We start from the raw sequence: 16327 nt of genomic DNA on the forward strand, positions 1-16327 counted from the left end.
GAATTTTAAAGGTAGTAGTCAATACAGCATGGAGTTCTGTTGTTTAAAAGAAAACTCTACAAAGAACATGTAAGCCCTTTCTTGTCCTAAAACGGTGTGATTCCCAGCCAACATGTTTAGAAACTTGGCGGGGGAGCGGGGGCGGTCAGAACTCACAAAAGTACAGTGGGTCTTGTTTGCTATCTCCTTTGATACAGACAGTATCTGATGATTGTATCATGACATACAGGAATACATTTCTACAGCTGCGGGACTGCCGCCAAAAAGTCTTGCACTCTTTTTCTGACAATCTCCTGGTTATTCAGATGTCTTCAACCATGGCCATAGCGTTTTCAGCCATGGCCCCTGCCTGGTCGAACTCTCTGTTCAGGGAGATTTATTTTAACCAGGCTGGATTTTTGTTATTTTCCCTCATTCTGTTTGGAATATAATGTTATATCTTAACATTTGGGATTGACTGCTTAGCGGGCGCCATATTGTAAATGTTGTCCTCTTTCTATATTTTAATGTTATCATCTTTTTTGTGTGTTTTATGTTCTATTATGATACTATTTCGTTATTGATGGCTTTTTTTTCTGTTGTAAACCGCCCTGAGCCTTATCTTGAGGCTTTAACATGCTGGCATGTATCCAACCATCTGTGATCTTAACGGAGAAGGACTTTGCCAGTTCCCCTCCCGCTGCAGCTCACTGAGCATCCGGAAACATTATTCCTGGTGTTTGCAAACACTGAAAAGCAGCATAGGGCACAATGTGGAGGTCAGAACTCACTGGGAGAATGTGTGAAATTGATGGGAATACAGTTTCAACAACGGAACCTCTCAGTTGGATTCGTTTTGTTATAGTGGCTATTCATTTTCTTATCGGCTTTAACTTGCTCTTTGCTTTGACTGAAGTTATTTTTCATACAGCAAAATACATGTGTGTTCTAGGACATCAGTTGGTTTGATGACCCCAAAAACAGCACTGGGGCACTGACTACGAGGCTTGCTAACGACGCTTCCCAAGTAAAAGATGTAAGTGATGTAAATTCTTTATTTAAAATAAGGGGTTTTTTAAATTTTTTATATGTATAAATAGAACAGAAAAAAGAAAATATCACATTGACAGTTACATCATAAATAAGAAAGGAAAAAATATGCATATAATAAACCATAAACAGTAAACGATGATAGCAATAGAGATGTAATAACAAGTGTTGAAAGGTGATTATTGTAATAATCAATCTTAGCATAGATCAGATATCCCAGACAATATTGGATAAACACGATAATAATGTTGTACAGTATTGTATGATAAATTGCAATGAAACAGAATTGATTTTAAAAGCTTGCAATGGTGATTACTATTACAAGTTTCTAAAAATACTTTCCAAATATTTGAAGCTTAATGTTCCCCACCCCTTTAAACATTTTTCAATACAGTGTATCAAGAATATTATATTTATCATTTCAATAACCTCCTTCTTTGCTCCCTTTTTAAAAAGAGTAATATAAATTGTATGTTTTCCATTTGCGTTAAAATTCTTAAATTGGTCTTTTGTTTTTAAAATTTTGCTATTACTGCCTATTCTGCTAGTTGACTTCCGGGTCCTCCTGGCAGGATCACTTTTTTGCTTTCCGTGTAACTCTGGCTACCATTATCATGTATCCAAACAATTCTTCCAAAATCTTTGGAATATTTTTTGGCAAAATGCCCATCAGCATACTCAGGCAATGCAGTCCCGAGGGGGCGGGGAGTAGTTGTGGCACGGCCAGGAATGGGGCAGTCACATACCTCCTAAGAGGTTTCACTGCAACCAGCAAGCCAAAAGCAATACTTCCCCTTTCCCTGTGTAAGTTGCCTATGCAGCACAATGGGCTGTGCCACTGATTTTGCTGGCATAAGTGTGCACTGGTAAATTGGGCTGAAATTGGGCTGAAAGGGCTCAGGAAGCTGACTGAAGGTGGCTCTACTTCTGGGAATGCCCCTTGTGATGCCGCCACAGCCTCTTATGCTGGAGGAGTGTTGGCGCTGTGGTTGTGATGGTGCCTTGGCATTTAACTGCTTCATGGATCTCCGGTGCCAGCATAAGTGCCTCTGCATCGCCATAAATTCCCCTTACACTGGCATAAGGGCATTTACACTAATGCTGGGATCTCATTGCCTCATCAGCCATTTCAGCTTCACCCTGCCCCCCACCTCCGCAGATTGTACCATTAGATACCGTAACAAATTTAATTTTTTTAATTTTCTGGATTTCTGCATGTATTTTTTCTAATCTTTTTTTTATCTTTTTACACATCCACCACATGTGCTAAACAGTACCATCTGTCTGTTTACATCTCCAATATCCCCTTTTATAGTTCTTGTCCATCTTCTCAACATTCTCAAGCTCTGCAGAACCTGTTTGTAGTTAGTCTTGTTGAGACGTGAGATGTTACATCAGCTCAGTGCCACAGATTGCTGGTATTTGACTTCATCCCACCATACTTTAAGCGATGTCCTGGACTGTAAACAAATCACCCACCTAACACAGGGTATTCCCTTGGTATTTACAGTCACATTAACATATTTAATTTGTTTTCCCCTTCCTCAGGCTACAGGGGCCAGGCTGGGTTTGATTGCTCAAAACTTTGCCAACCTTGGAACAGGGATTGTAATCTCACTGATATATAGCTGGCAGCTGACACTTCTGCTCTTGGCTATTGTGCCAATTATTGCTATATCAGGGCTTATTGAAATGAGAACGTTGTCTGGTCAAGCAAAGAAAGATAAGAAGGAACTTGAAGGTGCGGGAAAGGTAAATATCTAGTGCACAGAAAACATGCTTGTTGTGTTCCCTCAATTATTCTTATAGGAGATTGGGGTCCAGATCACTTCCTAGGTAAACCTGTTCAAATTCCTCCCTGTAATCTACACTTCTAATACAAATCTGTCTTTCAGCTCTTCCCTTGACAACCATATGGTACAACTCTGACCCCCTTTCTCCTGGTACTATGACAGTGTCTCCTTCTCAAAGTGCCCAGGAACTGTGGTACCCTGGGTCCAAGTCAGCCTAGGTCAGTGTTGGCCCAGTCCCTGAAATGGACTCCTTCCAAGTGACCCAGGACTTTTCAGACCCAAGTAGTGAAGGGAAGATCCACATTATAACAGCATCCAAACAATGTATTGTCGAAAGCTTTCATGGTCGGAATCACTAAGGTGTTGTGGATTTTCTGGGTTATATAGGCGTATTTCAGCCATATTACTGATGTTTCACCTGCATCTGTGGCTGGCATGAGATCCAGTTGTCGCATTATTAATTTCTGGCCTCTAAAATGCCAAATAAAGGTGGTTGTTGTAATTTCTGGCCTCTAACTATAATGAGTCTGGAATAACTGGGCATCATAAAAGTTCAGATTTGGGAAGCTTGCATTTTCCTTCTCACACGCCTTCCCCCTCTCTACTATCAGTCAGAGCCAGTTCTCTTATGACACTGCAAGGTCAGAGTTGAGACTGTCTTCTTCTTCTTCAGGGTTCCTTAGTAGAACTTGTCCTGGGGAAATAACCTCAGAGGGGCAGTTTTACATCACCTTCTTCCACTCCTGTCAGGAACTTCTCCCTGGTTGCCTCAGGTGAAGTCTGGACCTTCCTCCCTGGTTCTCCCATGGTGCACCTTTTAAAGGGCTACCTGGTGTTGGGACAATTTCAACCTCATCCATTCCCCTATCCTGGAGGATAGGCCTATGGGAGTGGCTAGTCCTAAACCCAGTGGGCAGCTGCTTGCCTGGTGTCCCATTTCCACTGCCCCTTCCCCCCGGGGAGCTTTATGGGGCTTCTACTTTGGTCCCTAGCGGCCTAAGGAGGTCAATGCAGCCTATTTGCTGCTCTGCCATTTCAACGAGGTCATCCAGGCTTTCACAACAAATGACGAACAAGCTATCATTTGTGCTGGGTTATGTTTCTCCTCTCCCACCCATTGCTTGATTCCTCCACTGCTGGCCATCAGGATTGGCTGCTGGTCAGCCCTTGGCCTGTCCAATGTGTCTGTGTATCATGGTGTGCTGGGAAGCTAATCCTTCACATTGCGCTTCTGCAATCCTTCCTGCACAATTCACTTGGCATTTATGGAGGCCTCTGTCTTCTCGGAGATACGTGCAGGGGTGGGAGGTCTGACCCCAGACAGGTGTACTGTGTGACTGCTGAGCTGTGTCTGACAGCACTTGTATTTTGCTGCCAGTATTTGGAAGTTCAGTTTAAAGTCAGTGGAGTGCTAGAATGCAAAAGCCAATTAATTGCTATTTATAAGTTACTCAGTTTGTCAGGTATAAACTATAATTGGGAGCCCTAATAAGTTCTTTTTGTGCTTTTTCTCTTTTTTACAGATAGCAACTGAAGCAATAGGGAACATACGAACTGTTGTTTCCCTCACTCAGGAGAGAAGATTTGAACATATGTATGGAGAGAGTTTACTTGGGCCGTACAAGTAAGAGAAACTGACTTTTTAGCTACTAGGTCTGACTGAGGCCAAAAAAGACTTGACAGTGGGAGTTCCAACTATAGTGGTCAGAATAGTTCTTACTCTGCAGGCCCAGAGGAGGCCACTTTGGATTGAGATTGCAGCAAGGAGGGAAGGTGCTTTTTAAAGCCTATCTTTCCATTTTTTGAAGCTAAAATGGCTCCATGTAGTTGCTGTCTGCCCCAATAGAGGATGCATACAAGTCTTGCATACAGTGCCCGTTTTTTTGGCCAGTGGGCAGCTCCATGGGCTTTTTCAGGCCAGGGAAACAATGTGAGGAGCAGAAGTCCCTCCCTTTTTCCTCATCACAGTCTTGGTCCAAATTGTGATGTCCTGTGCAGACCAGTGAAAAACAACAATGACCTGTTACTCATGGAATGCTTATCTTGAGGCTTTTCTCTGTGCTCTCACTGGGTTCTCCTCACATTTTTTCATTTACATGCGAGGAGGCAGCCCACAGCCTGCATTGCATTTTGTTGGCCTCTCCTTCTCTCGGTTCTCTCTCTCTCTCTCTCTCTCTCTCTCTCTCTCACACACACACACACACTCACGGACGCACTCACGCACGCACTCACACACACACACACACACACACACACGTGTGTTTTAAAATAAAGATTTGTCTAATTGCAGAAGCCCTGATTGGGAAGGGGGGGTGTGCTCTGGCCTTTCCGTAGGAGAGCAGTGGCATTGGAGGTTAAGAGCTCGTGTATCTAATCCTGAGGAACCGGGTTTGATTCCCAGCTCTGCCGCCTGAGCTGTGGAGGCTTATCTGGGGAATTCAGATTAGCCTGTATACTCCCACACACGCCAGCTGGGTGACCTTGGGCTAGTCACAGTTTCTCAGAGCTCTCTCAGCCCCTCAGACAGCAAAGAAAAATTAAATTCATGCTAGAAGTGGCCTTGCTTCTGTGTGGAGAATGAAAAGTGAAAGCGGGGCTTGAAGAAATATGTCCATACAAGAAATCACCCCCACCACACAGCAAACCCATTGTGCATAATCAGCCAATTTCATGAGAACACTGTCTTCAGAATTCCTATTTGGCCCTCAGTGGAAAGCTGTGATCTGAGAGTTGGTTTTTTTAATGCTCTGATCTTTCTTCTGGCTTGCCTTCAAATCATTTGCCTTTTTCTCAAGCAGCATTGCTTTGATTTCTGATATTAGTCTAGTTGGCCTTTGGTATGAAGGAAGGACTTCAGAAATAATCTCCAAAATTAAAAAAGCAGCTTCAGTGTTGCTTTTATCTTTACCATTTAAACACTTCTTTTGAAGAAAGAATCAAAGTGCTGTAAGTATCTTAGTGCTGAGTCTGACCCAGTGAGCAGAGCTATTATCCTGAATTTCTGGCTGCCACCAAAAATGGCAACCACCTGTTTAATTCCATGCTCTTGCGCCCTAATGTCTAGGACACTTTATCGATGTACTGATGTGACAAAATTGTCGATTTGCCTGTTGTGATAGACAGGAGGCTGACCTGCCCCTGAAAAGTAAAATCGCCAACCACCTGTTTTACATCTCTGCCTATGGGCATACAAATCCAACATCTAGTCACCTTTCAGAGCAGGGATAAAATGTTGGAGGGAAGCACAGCAGCAGTCAGTTTGGGTCTGTCTCAGCAAGACAGCAGAGTTTAAAGGCTAGCTGTGCCTGACACTGTGGGCAGAGAGCTCTATGAGAGGCCTATTTCTTGTGATGAGCAGACCTGGTACTATTTAGTCTGTCTCTTGAGAAGACCAGGCTGGTATGGATGGACTCCGGTGTTTGTGTGAAGAGATCCAACATAGTGGCTAGGTAGTGAAAGCCTCATTGTAACTGCACTCATTGAAAGGAATTTAAATCACAAACTGAAACCATAACTAGTTTAATTTTAAGTCCCTCAGCCATTCCTCTGGAGACTTGTGCTGCTGAAACTTTCTATAAAAAATAACATGCACATTAATCTTCTTTAAAAAAAACAAACACAGTTCCTTCCCCAGTGTTCTCTGTGTCCTTACTCACCACAAAACTTAACTCATGGGAGCAACCCCAGCTATATCTTCTAACTGAGATGAACAACTGTGGGAAGTGTTATTTTCAAAGAGCCCAGTTCCCCAAAAATGTTGAAACTGTGTGTGAGTCTCCTCAGATGATCTATGGAAGCCAGTCATATCTGTCCAAGTCCAGCAGTGCCAGTGATCTGATCTGTGGAGAGGCAGACGGTGGGCGTGTGGTCCTACTGCAGCAGGGTTGTCATTGGGGAACCAGGATTTTAATCAGTACAGTAGTTATGCGTAAAACAAACTCTCTTGATTTTTTTGTTTCAGAAATTCTGTGAGGAAAGCACATATTCATGGACTGACGTTTTCTCTTTCCCAAGCAATGATGTACTTTACCTATGCAGGGTGTTTTCGATTTGGTGCCTATCTTGTGAGATATGTGGGCACAGATTTTAAATCAGTTTTCTTGTAAGTATCTCTGATGTCTTTAAAAAAATCTGTTCAGGTCTCTTTGTGCATCTGTTAAGCTATAAGGTTCAGTAATAGTCAATCACAGAGTTCCTCCACCATTCAGAGTCACCTGAAGGCTGGCATCCCTATTTAAGCACCAGTATACATGGGACCAAAATGCATGATGTATCCCACATACAGTCCAGGAATCAATCACGCAGCCTGTAAGCATGTGCATTATATTTTGTATGTGTGGGCCCTACACAAACATCACTGTAATTCGGAGGCAGAAATAGGACAGGCAGTGGTGGGATTCAGCAGGTTCACACAAGTTTGGCAGAACCAGTAGCTAATTTTTGGCAGAGTTTGCTGAACCCTCTGAATCCCACCATCCCAGGGGAGGGGGAGCGAGGGGGCTTTTAGAGCTCCAGAGCCTGGCAGCAAGGCTTTTAGAGCCCTGGAGAAAGACCCCGCCTGGCATGCGGCCACCCCTTCGGTGGCTGGGCAGCCAGCCTGACGACACGCAGGCCAAGCCTCAGCCGCTGCCTTCCCTCACCTCTCCCTGGCAGCCCAACGTTGAAAAGATGCGGAGGTGGAGGAAAAGGCTCCAGCTGGGCCAGCCATATTCCTCCGCACAGCCAGGTAAGTGGGTGGCGGGGGGCGTGGCGGGGGGGCACACAGTGGAGAGCGAACCAAAAGATAAATTAAGAGAATCCCACCACTGAGGACAGATGTATTTAGCAGGTGGGGCAGGACGGTACAATATTTCTTCTTTACTCCACATAGCCTGGTTGTGTCTTTTGAAGTTGCCCACAGTAAATGCTCATCATGATTCTGTAGCCAGTGTAGGAACTAGCATTATGCACTAACATTAATCATATATATTTTATTGCCATTTCACAGCAAATGACACTGAGGCTTAGAAGAAATTGCTTGGGATTTGCCAACTTGTGTACCAAATCAATGACAGTCTAGCAAAGAGGATCTTAAAAACCCTGTTTACTACAGTCTAGAAGTCTCATTTATTTGTGTTTGTATTTCCAGAGTATACTCCTGCATTGTCTTTGGTGCCATGGCGCTTGGACAGACCTCTTCATTTACACCAGATTATGCCAAAGCCAAAGTGTCAGCAGCTCACATGTTTCAGTTGTTTGAAAGAGTACCTTCAATAGATAATTACAGCGAGGGAGGATTGAAGCTTGTAAGTTGGTTCCTGGAAGTTGTTTCCTAGCTTATCAAAAGATTCCAGCATTTGTTGTTGTTGTTGCCGTGGGGCCTTCTTTCCTCCAATGATCTCTGGAGTGGTGCACTTTGTTTTTTCTTCCTCCATTCTATCTTGGAACAATTATGTGTGGTAGCTTAGACTGAACAAGAGTGACAAGCCCAGCATTACCCAGGGGACTTCATTGCTGAGTGAACAATCTGAGTTTGAGATTTATCTGTGGTCCTGAGGAGGACCATGTTCTTAATAGGGTACACCTTCTGTGATCTGAAGGGGCTGTTTTAAAGTCTGTCCATTTTAAGGGTCTGGTACTCCAGTCAGAAATAAGTCTCAGGAAGATTTCAAGAGCTTTATTCAGGAACTGTGTCAGCCCAACGGCCAGGTAGCTGAATCTGAGATCCAAGCTCCCTGGCCCCAGAATATACCGTAAGGTTATAGTTAGGTTCAACCCATAAAGCCCCTTTGCATTCCCCCAATATCAGCATGTGAAAGACAGTACTACAGACTTATTGTTTTGGGAAAGGCAAGTTACTCCCTGGCCCTTTCCCCACTTACCCTTTTCCGAGGGTTGCTGCGCGCAATTCCCAGAGCGCGGCATCCCTGGCGTGCGCCTGGGCGTCCCCACGACCCCGCGCTCTGCGCGGGGTCATCAAAAGGCGCCCTTTGAAAGAGCGCCAGGAATGCCTCGCGCTGAGGGGTGCGACAGCAGCAGCGTCAGGGCTGCTGCGCTGTTGCCGCCCCTCTCAGTGGGGAGTGCCGAGGGACCCCGCACCACTCTCCTTGAGTAGCACGGGGCTTAAGGTAAGTGGGGAAAGGGCCCCTGTGAAAGAAAGATAAGAAGTACTCGGTAAGCTCTATTGGACTAGTTACATGCAAACAAAGAAAAGAGGCCCCATGGCCTTGGGGCAGCGGAGATGGCATGCTCAGCTGTGGCTGGGTTGGATATGTGCACTCTGGCAGGCCCAGAATGGCGCGGCCTGACATCCATGTGCTATTTAAATCCTAGTCCACCCGAAGCACAGGTGGTGGTGCCAGCAAGGCAGTCTGGATGGAAGATATTGACCTCCAGTACTCCTTAGCTTTTTCACAAGTCTACCATAAATGATAAAATGACCCTTCTTGATGTTTACATTTCCAACACTTGCTAGAGATGTTTTTGTACACCTTTGCTAATTTACTTGGTGTCATATACCAACAATACATCATTTTATAAAAGTTCTCTTTTAGATTAGAGCTCAGTGTAAATTTAAGCTCCCTAGATCACATATTCTCCCATTGTTCGATTTGCATACCCAAAATTAGTGGCCCATTTTATCATATATTCTTTCACTTGTTCGCCTTCCATTTCATATCTCAACAATAGTTTGTACATTTTAGAAATACCTTGTTCATCGTTTGTACATAATTCCATTTCAAATTCAGTCTTGGTATTTTCAAAACCATAGTTTTTGTCTAACTTTTTACAGATAACTGTAAAAAACAAGCAATGCCTTCTGACAGTAATTGTTCTCTTGATTTCATTTTATCTCCCCTTTGTGAAATGTCGCAAATATAACTATATCTCATCAATTTATTTTCAAATGTTGTTTCACGTCTAAATAATGCTTCTTGTGGCTACAGCCACAAGATATAATTAGGGGGCCCTTCTGCACACGCAAAATAATCCATTTTCAAACCACTTTCACAACTGTTTGCAAGTGGATTTTGCTATTCCGCACAGCTTCAAAGAGCACTGAAAGCAGTTTGAAAGTGCATTATTCTGCATGTGCGGAATGAGCCTAGGTTTAAATTTAAGAATAGTAAGTTGCTTCAAAACATGAAATGAAATTTAAAAGGATCTTTCAAGGTAGAATAAGCTGCAGTTATCACTTGTGGGTAGAATTTCAGCGATTATGAAATGAATGTTTTACCAAGAATGTTATTTTTATTTCAAACAATTCCAGTACTGTTAAATGATATTTTGTCTAAACAGTGGCAAAAGTGCATCTCAAGCTTTGTATGACAGAGGAAGTGGCCTTGTATCAAGATACTTCAAGACATGAAAGAAAAGGGGAAGGGCGATTAGGTTTACCTGATGTGAAAGTATATTTCACATCCTGTTGTTTACTTTGGTTGAAGGAATGGATCACATTAAGAAACAAAAGACTGCTGGATGTAGAAGGACATAACTTGAGATGTGGATGGCACAGTTATTTATGGTCTGATAAGGTTAAAGTATTTAAAGATTTTAATAATCATTATTTTAGCTGTGCCAAACTGAGAATACACCCTGTCCTGAATTTTAAAAGTAAATGTGCACTCAGTGTTTGTATCCAAATGCTCAACCATTTTCTAAAATGCATTTCTATTGCTTTAATTGTAGGAAAGGTTTCGCAGCGATATCGCCCTCAAGGAGGTGGCCTTCAATTATCCAACCCGGCCAGATGTCCTTGTGCTCCAAGGACTGAATGTTAAAGTGGAAAAGGGACAGACACTGGCCCTTGTGGGTAGCAGTGGCTGTGGAAAGAGCACCGTGGTCCAGCTGCTGCAAAGATTCTATGACCCTCTCAGTGGAGAAGTGGTACGTTTGTCGTGTTTTTAACCAGAATGAAACATTCTGTGTTATAAAGGCAACCCATAGTTGACTTATGAAAGCACTGTGGAAATATGAGGCTTCCTTTGCTAAGTTTTTGTCATAAAGATCCTTAAAGAATACTTGTAGTGCAGCCATAGTTCTTTATTTTGGCTCAGCCTTTCACTTACAGCAACAAAACATTAGAGAGAAAGAGAAGGGGGAAACTGAGAGCAACACACAGAGATCTGGGCCAGAGATAAGAAAACCGGCTGCAGCTATGAGCCACACACCCAAGCCTGGACTTCCCTGCTGGCCAGCTCGAGGGGGCCCAGAATGGAGGGAAAGGGAACAGGTTTCAGGCGAGGAGTGGTGGTGGCTAGGATCCAGAACCAAAGTCCTAGAGGTTGGCAACCCTATATGGAACAGAGCTTGCAAGTGAATGGATTGCTTAAGGAGTTCAGCACTGAGGTGTGACACAAGGCCAAATACATCACCTTGGCTCAAAAAGCAGCTGTAGGGACCCAATTGTGTGTTGGTGCTGAGTCGCGAAATCTGCACCACTGCTTTTTCTGTCTCTCATATTTTCCCTAACAGGATTAAATTGATGTTGACAATTATATTTTATTATGTAAATGAACTGTTGTAAACCACTCTGAGCCTGTTGTGGTGTCGGAAAATGTTCTAAATAAAATAAGTTTTAGAATGGGGAGAGTGTATGAGAAATAGGCCAAGAGAGAAAGAGTTTAACTCCCTCTTCTCAGATATGGATTCCCAATGTAACATGTAGCTTGGCTGTAGCCACTTTCAGAGAAACTTAAATCAGTAGAAATTCTAAGCCCATTGACTTCAGAGTGTAAGGCTGCTTAGGACTGCCCTGAAAGTTGTATGACAGTTTCATAACTCTACATATTTGTACCTTTACCAGTAATAGGGAGCATTGGAAATATCTAATAGTGCATTCAAAAGTCTTGTCAGTAGCTACTGTACAGAATAGAAATGTATTTTTGAAGTTTGCTTATGTTTTCCTGCTTCAGCCATTCTGACTGGCTTTCTTCTCTTCTAGCTGTTGGACAAGCAAAATACGAAACAGTTAAACATTCAGTGGCTGAGATCTCAGATTGGAATAGTCTTTCAAGAACCAACCCTTTTTGACTGCAGTATAGCGGAGAACATTGCCTACGGTGATAACAGCCGAGTGGTGCCGCATGACGAGATTGTAGAAGTAGCTAAAGCAGCCAACATACATTCCTTCATTGAATCCCTACCAGATGTAAGTGGTTTATTTGTGTCTTCTTCACACAGGCTTTGAAGACTTTGTGTTCTATTTCTTGGAAGTAAATTTGTCCAAAATCAGTCGTCTAATTAGATGTGTGTTAGGATGGGGGTTATGTTTGGTATTTAAAAAAGGAAAGAAATATTATTTAAAGGATTGTTCAAGGAAGCACCGAACTATTGAAAAAAACACCCTAGAAATATAAATACCATGAATGCTAAAAAACATTTTCTTTCACAGTGTATACTTATCAAAGATAACAGGTTAATTATTATAGCAGTGGAAATTAGCAATGTTACAAGAAGCTTGTAGAGGCTGACTTGTGCTTAATTATTTCTCATGATTGTATTGCAGAACACAATTGCATAAAGACAAGGTTTTTAAAAACTGTACTAAACAGCCAAGAGCTGGTAGCCATCTAAAAACTTTTTATCTAACAGCCACAATCTAATCAATTTATCTAACAGCCCCTCGATGATGCGGCTGCCCTCCACCCAAGCCAGGGCCTTTACAGCCCTGAAGGTTCCCCTTTGCCCTGGTGGAACACTCTGCCTCCATCTGTCCGGGCCCTGCGGGATCTTGGTGAGTTCCGCAGGGCCTGTAAGACCGAGTTGTTCCGCCTGGCTTTTGGGGGAGCCGGCCACTGATTGGTGCGCCCCCTCTTGGTTGTTCTGCCTACATCTTGGGACTTTTATCATCTATGCAACCCACTGTTCTTCCCCCCTCTCTGGGGAGGGTTTTTATTGAAATTTTAATGTCGGATGCCAGGAAGTTGTATGTAATGTTGTATTTATTGGGGTTTTAGTGATTTTAGGACTCATGGAGCCTATTATTTATTTATAATTTATAATTTAATTCTATTTGTGCTCTATTTGTCTGTTTACTTTGTCGTTCACCGCCCAGAGCCCCTTGGGGAAGGGCGGTATATAAATTTGACAATAAATAAACAAATAAACAAACAAATAAATCACATCAATGATGACTGGCTCACTGTTTTTGCACACAGGTGTACAGAGTTGTGCATCTGTGCTTGATTGCATAGGAAATTAGTAATATGAAATGGTAGAGAGAAAACAGACAAGTCATAAATTCACTTGCTACCTCTGGCTGCTTCTGTAAGGCCTGAGGCAGTGGCTTCCCACCAACTTAAATGAAGGGCAGTCTTGACGCTGCCATTGCTCACAGGGGCAGCTCTGCATGGAGCCGCACAAGGTGTGTGCGAGGGACTTACCTTGTCTTCCTGTGCAGCTCTGGGCGCCTGGAAAGACACACTCATGCTGCCCTCCCACCCCCGGGGGTCAGAGGGCAGTGTGGGCATGTCTTTCCAGCCGCCCGGAGCTGCACAGGAAGGCAAGGTAAGTCCCTCGCACACACTGGAGGGGCCAACAGCGGCGCCCTCACACCAGTGCGGTTCGCTTGGGGGGAGCATGGTTTGGAAGCGGCGTCTTCGCACCGCTTGGGTGGGCCCACAGTGCCCTAGGGACTGTGTTTTTACCATCCCTAGGGCGGTTTTCCGCCTGTGCAGAAACAGCCTCTGACTTTGATAAGCCATCGGAGAAGTGTTTGCTACCTAAAACATTACCCACATGATTCCTTCCTTTTCCTGGGGCTAGTCTACTAAAACATGGATTTCCAGATTCATTTCACAGGATGTTGTTTTGTATTTCACAGTAACATTCTGCACACGCCCAGATTGGGCTAGCCACATAGCGCTGCTTCCTATGACGCACTCCATTGAACTTACCTTAACTTGTAAATTTTATTACTCCAGAATACCAAAAATAATACTGAAGTTTTATGCAGTTAGTCATTCTACACAAATTGCTGAGGAATCTTTCATTATCCAGAAATGGTCCTCGGTCAGCTTGTTTCTTTCAGCTTCTGATCAAACTATGCTATGTAAGCAAATGTGATTTCACAGAGTTGCTCAGGACCACTGCTTATGGATTCACTCCTTTCTTTGTATGCATTGCATCAGCCAGTGACATGTTGTTGTCTCTCTATGTTATCAAGTTTTCTTATTAATGACATTTGCCAACTCTTCTCACAAAAACATTCCTTGCTTTATGCTAGGCAGGTCTCTTCTCTTTGTGAAGCATGGATAAAAAGTTATACTGGCTTTGTATTTTAAGGGTGGTTCACTGGATATGCCACCTCGATACATTTCCTTTAATTTTGCTCCATTTTAGAGAGGGGTTGGCAGAATACCAGTGGTTGCTGTAGCAGTTACAGTACAGTAACGCAACAGGGAACTATAAGGCTCATAGCTGGGGGTGGGGTTGATCTGTATATTTCAGAATTATTGATCAGAAACTCATTTATATTTAATACAATCTGATTCATCTCATGTGTGCCAAAATATATTGAATGGGATTGTAACATATCATGACTGAAATAATATTTATTGCACACAGAAATATAGCACTTCTGCGGGTGACAAAGGGACTCAGCTCTCTGGGGGCCAGAAACAACGCATTGCTATAGCTCGAGCACTAATCCGCCAGCCGAAAATTCTTCTACTAGATGAAGCAACTTCTGCACTTGATACTGAAAGTGAAAAGGTAACTCTATGGGGTTTACAGTGAGGGAGGGGAGTATCAAAAGCACAGGATGCCCATCATCAGGTTTCTGTATGTCTCTGAAACCATATGTAGCAGTTCTGAAGCGTTTCAGAGTATACTTCCATAGACAAATTCCTTATGTTGCATTTTATAAACATAGCATGATCACATCATATATCAATACATATGAAAACAAGTTCTAGGGAGAACTTACATGCACTTATTCATCACTTGGTTTTTAAACTCTTGTATCTACTACAAAGGGATTTAGTTACACTATTGAACACTTATAAGAATGAGCATCCACAGAAGAATGTACAGGGATTTCTCACCTTAAAAAAAAAACCCTCATTATGATGAATAAAGGGGGTTCTTTGGGAAAGAAAAGTTCATTAATTTCAAGTATCTTCTGTTTCCAATAGGTAGTCCAAGATGCCCTGGATAAAGCCAGACAAGGCCGTACCTGCATTATAATTGCTCATCGGTTATCTACAGTTCAGAATGCTGACAGTATAGCAGTGATCGAAAATGGGAAAGTCATAGAACAAGGAACCCATCAGAAGCTGCTGGCTAAGAAAGGAGTCTATTACTCACTAGTCACTGTTCAAGCAGGGACAGCCAACGCATAAATTAAATGCCAAATATATTGTACTACACATGAATTTGTAACTGCCGTCTCAAAACATTAAAAGGTACTGCTGATGCCTTCCCCATATCAAAGTAAAATAAATTTGCGCAAATAATGTGCTAGATCCCATTAAGGAGTCTCAAAATGAAAAGTTTCATCTTGAATCTTTAGCTCAGTTCAGATGTGATGCAAAACCATGATTTAATGGTTGACGTAATCATCTGAATATGGAACACTCCCCTAACTATGAGATACCGAACTGGAATCCAGAAGCATGATTTCAAGCTCATTTATTAATTGCAACTAGTCTGAGCTATAATTTTGTGAGAGATAGGAGTATGGGCACGCTGACTCTGTTCCCAGCAATGCCTTCAAACACTTTCTGGCTATAGCAGTGCCTGGCCACGGCAAAGCCAATGAAGCCATTTGTCAAGGCAAGCCAGAATTTTAGTGGCTGTCTGAGAACCAAATTCTGGTCTCATAAAGTAACTGTAGTTGAAATGAAGTTGTGATACTTTAGATGTGAACGGAGCTATTCTCCATAATCTCAGTTGCTCTCAGCTGTCTTTAAGTACACTGAGCAACAGACTGCCTTAAGACCAAAACTGCCCTAACCCTTGAGACCAAAACTGCCATGCTTTGAGTCCAACTGGCAGTATTGAAACCATTTGCACTAACTGAATGACTGGATGAGACTGTATATGTATATATGACTCACAAATGGCTATCTATATGTTTCAGTCCTATGGGTTCCCATCAAAGATTGCTTTTGAAAGTATTGGTTATCAGAGCCTACCATCAAAACGCCTTAAAAAGATCTTGGAACTGGAACTTTGTGATAATTTCCACTAATTTTAATTCAAAAGCAGTACCTTTCTTGTATGGAAGCGTGTTTTGGATGACAGACCTAAGTGGCTTTCTTTTCTTATTATGTACAAAAAAAAAGACATGAAAGTACTTGTAAATAAATGATTTTTGATGTATTTTATTTTTGTTTCTTTAGCTTGTTGTACAGCTGTTGTTGTTTTGTTTAAAAAAATGGGCTTAGCCTGATCTACTCATATCTCAGAAGATAGGCCTTCAGTTGAAATGTTACTGTTTGCTGGAGGTTTGTTTGGTTTTGAGTTGCTGATTAGCTACCTTGGGCAATTTGTATGTGTAGAAAAGGGTTTTCTGAAAAATA

At 42.6% G+C, this 16327-nt stretch overlaps 1 protein-coding gene across 3 annotated transcripts in view; it reads left to right on the top strand.

Moving 5' to 3' along the window:
- The window catches only part of ABCB1 (ATP binding cassette subfamily B member 1), a 59468-nt gene extending 43341 nt beyond the window's left edge, over window positions 1-16127 (top strand). For all 3 annotated transcript variants that reach the window (XM_048510754.1, XM_048510753.1, XM_048510755.1), the window contains 9 exons: window positions 932-1015; window positions 2578-2781; window positions 4346-4446; window positions 6784-6924; window positions 7951-8107; window positions 10491-10688; window positions 11746-11952; window positions 14370-14516; window positions 14939-16127. In XM_048510754.1, coding sequence (XP_048366711.1) covers window positions 932-1015; window positions 2578-2781; window positions 4346-4446; window positions 6784-6924; window positions 7951-8107; window positions 10491-10688; window positions 11746-11952; window positions 14370-14516; window positions 14939-15145 — 1446 coding nt within the window. In that variant the 3' untranslated portion in view covers window positions 15146-16127. The remainder of the gene's footprint in view (window positions 1-931; window positions 1016-2577; window positions 2782-4345; window positions 4447-6783; window positions 6925-7950; window positions 8108-10490; window positions 10689-11745; window positions 11953-14369; window positions 14517-14938) is intronic.
- The last annotated feature ends 200 nt before the right edge of the window (window positions 16128-16327 follow it).

The sequence above is a fragment of the Sphaerodactylus townsendi genome, linkage group LG11, assembly GCF_021028975.2.
Source record: "Sphaerodactylus townsendi isolate TG3544 linkage group LG11, MPM_Stown_v2.3, whole genome shotgun sequence".
NCBI classification, from domain to species: Eukaryota; Metazoa; Chordata; class Lepidosauria; order Squamata; family Sphaerodactylidae; genus Sphaerodactylus; species Sphaerodactylus townsendi.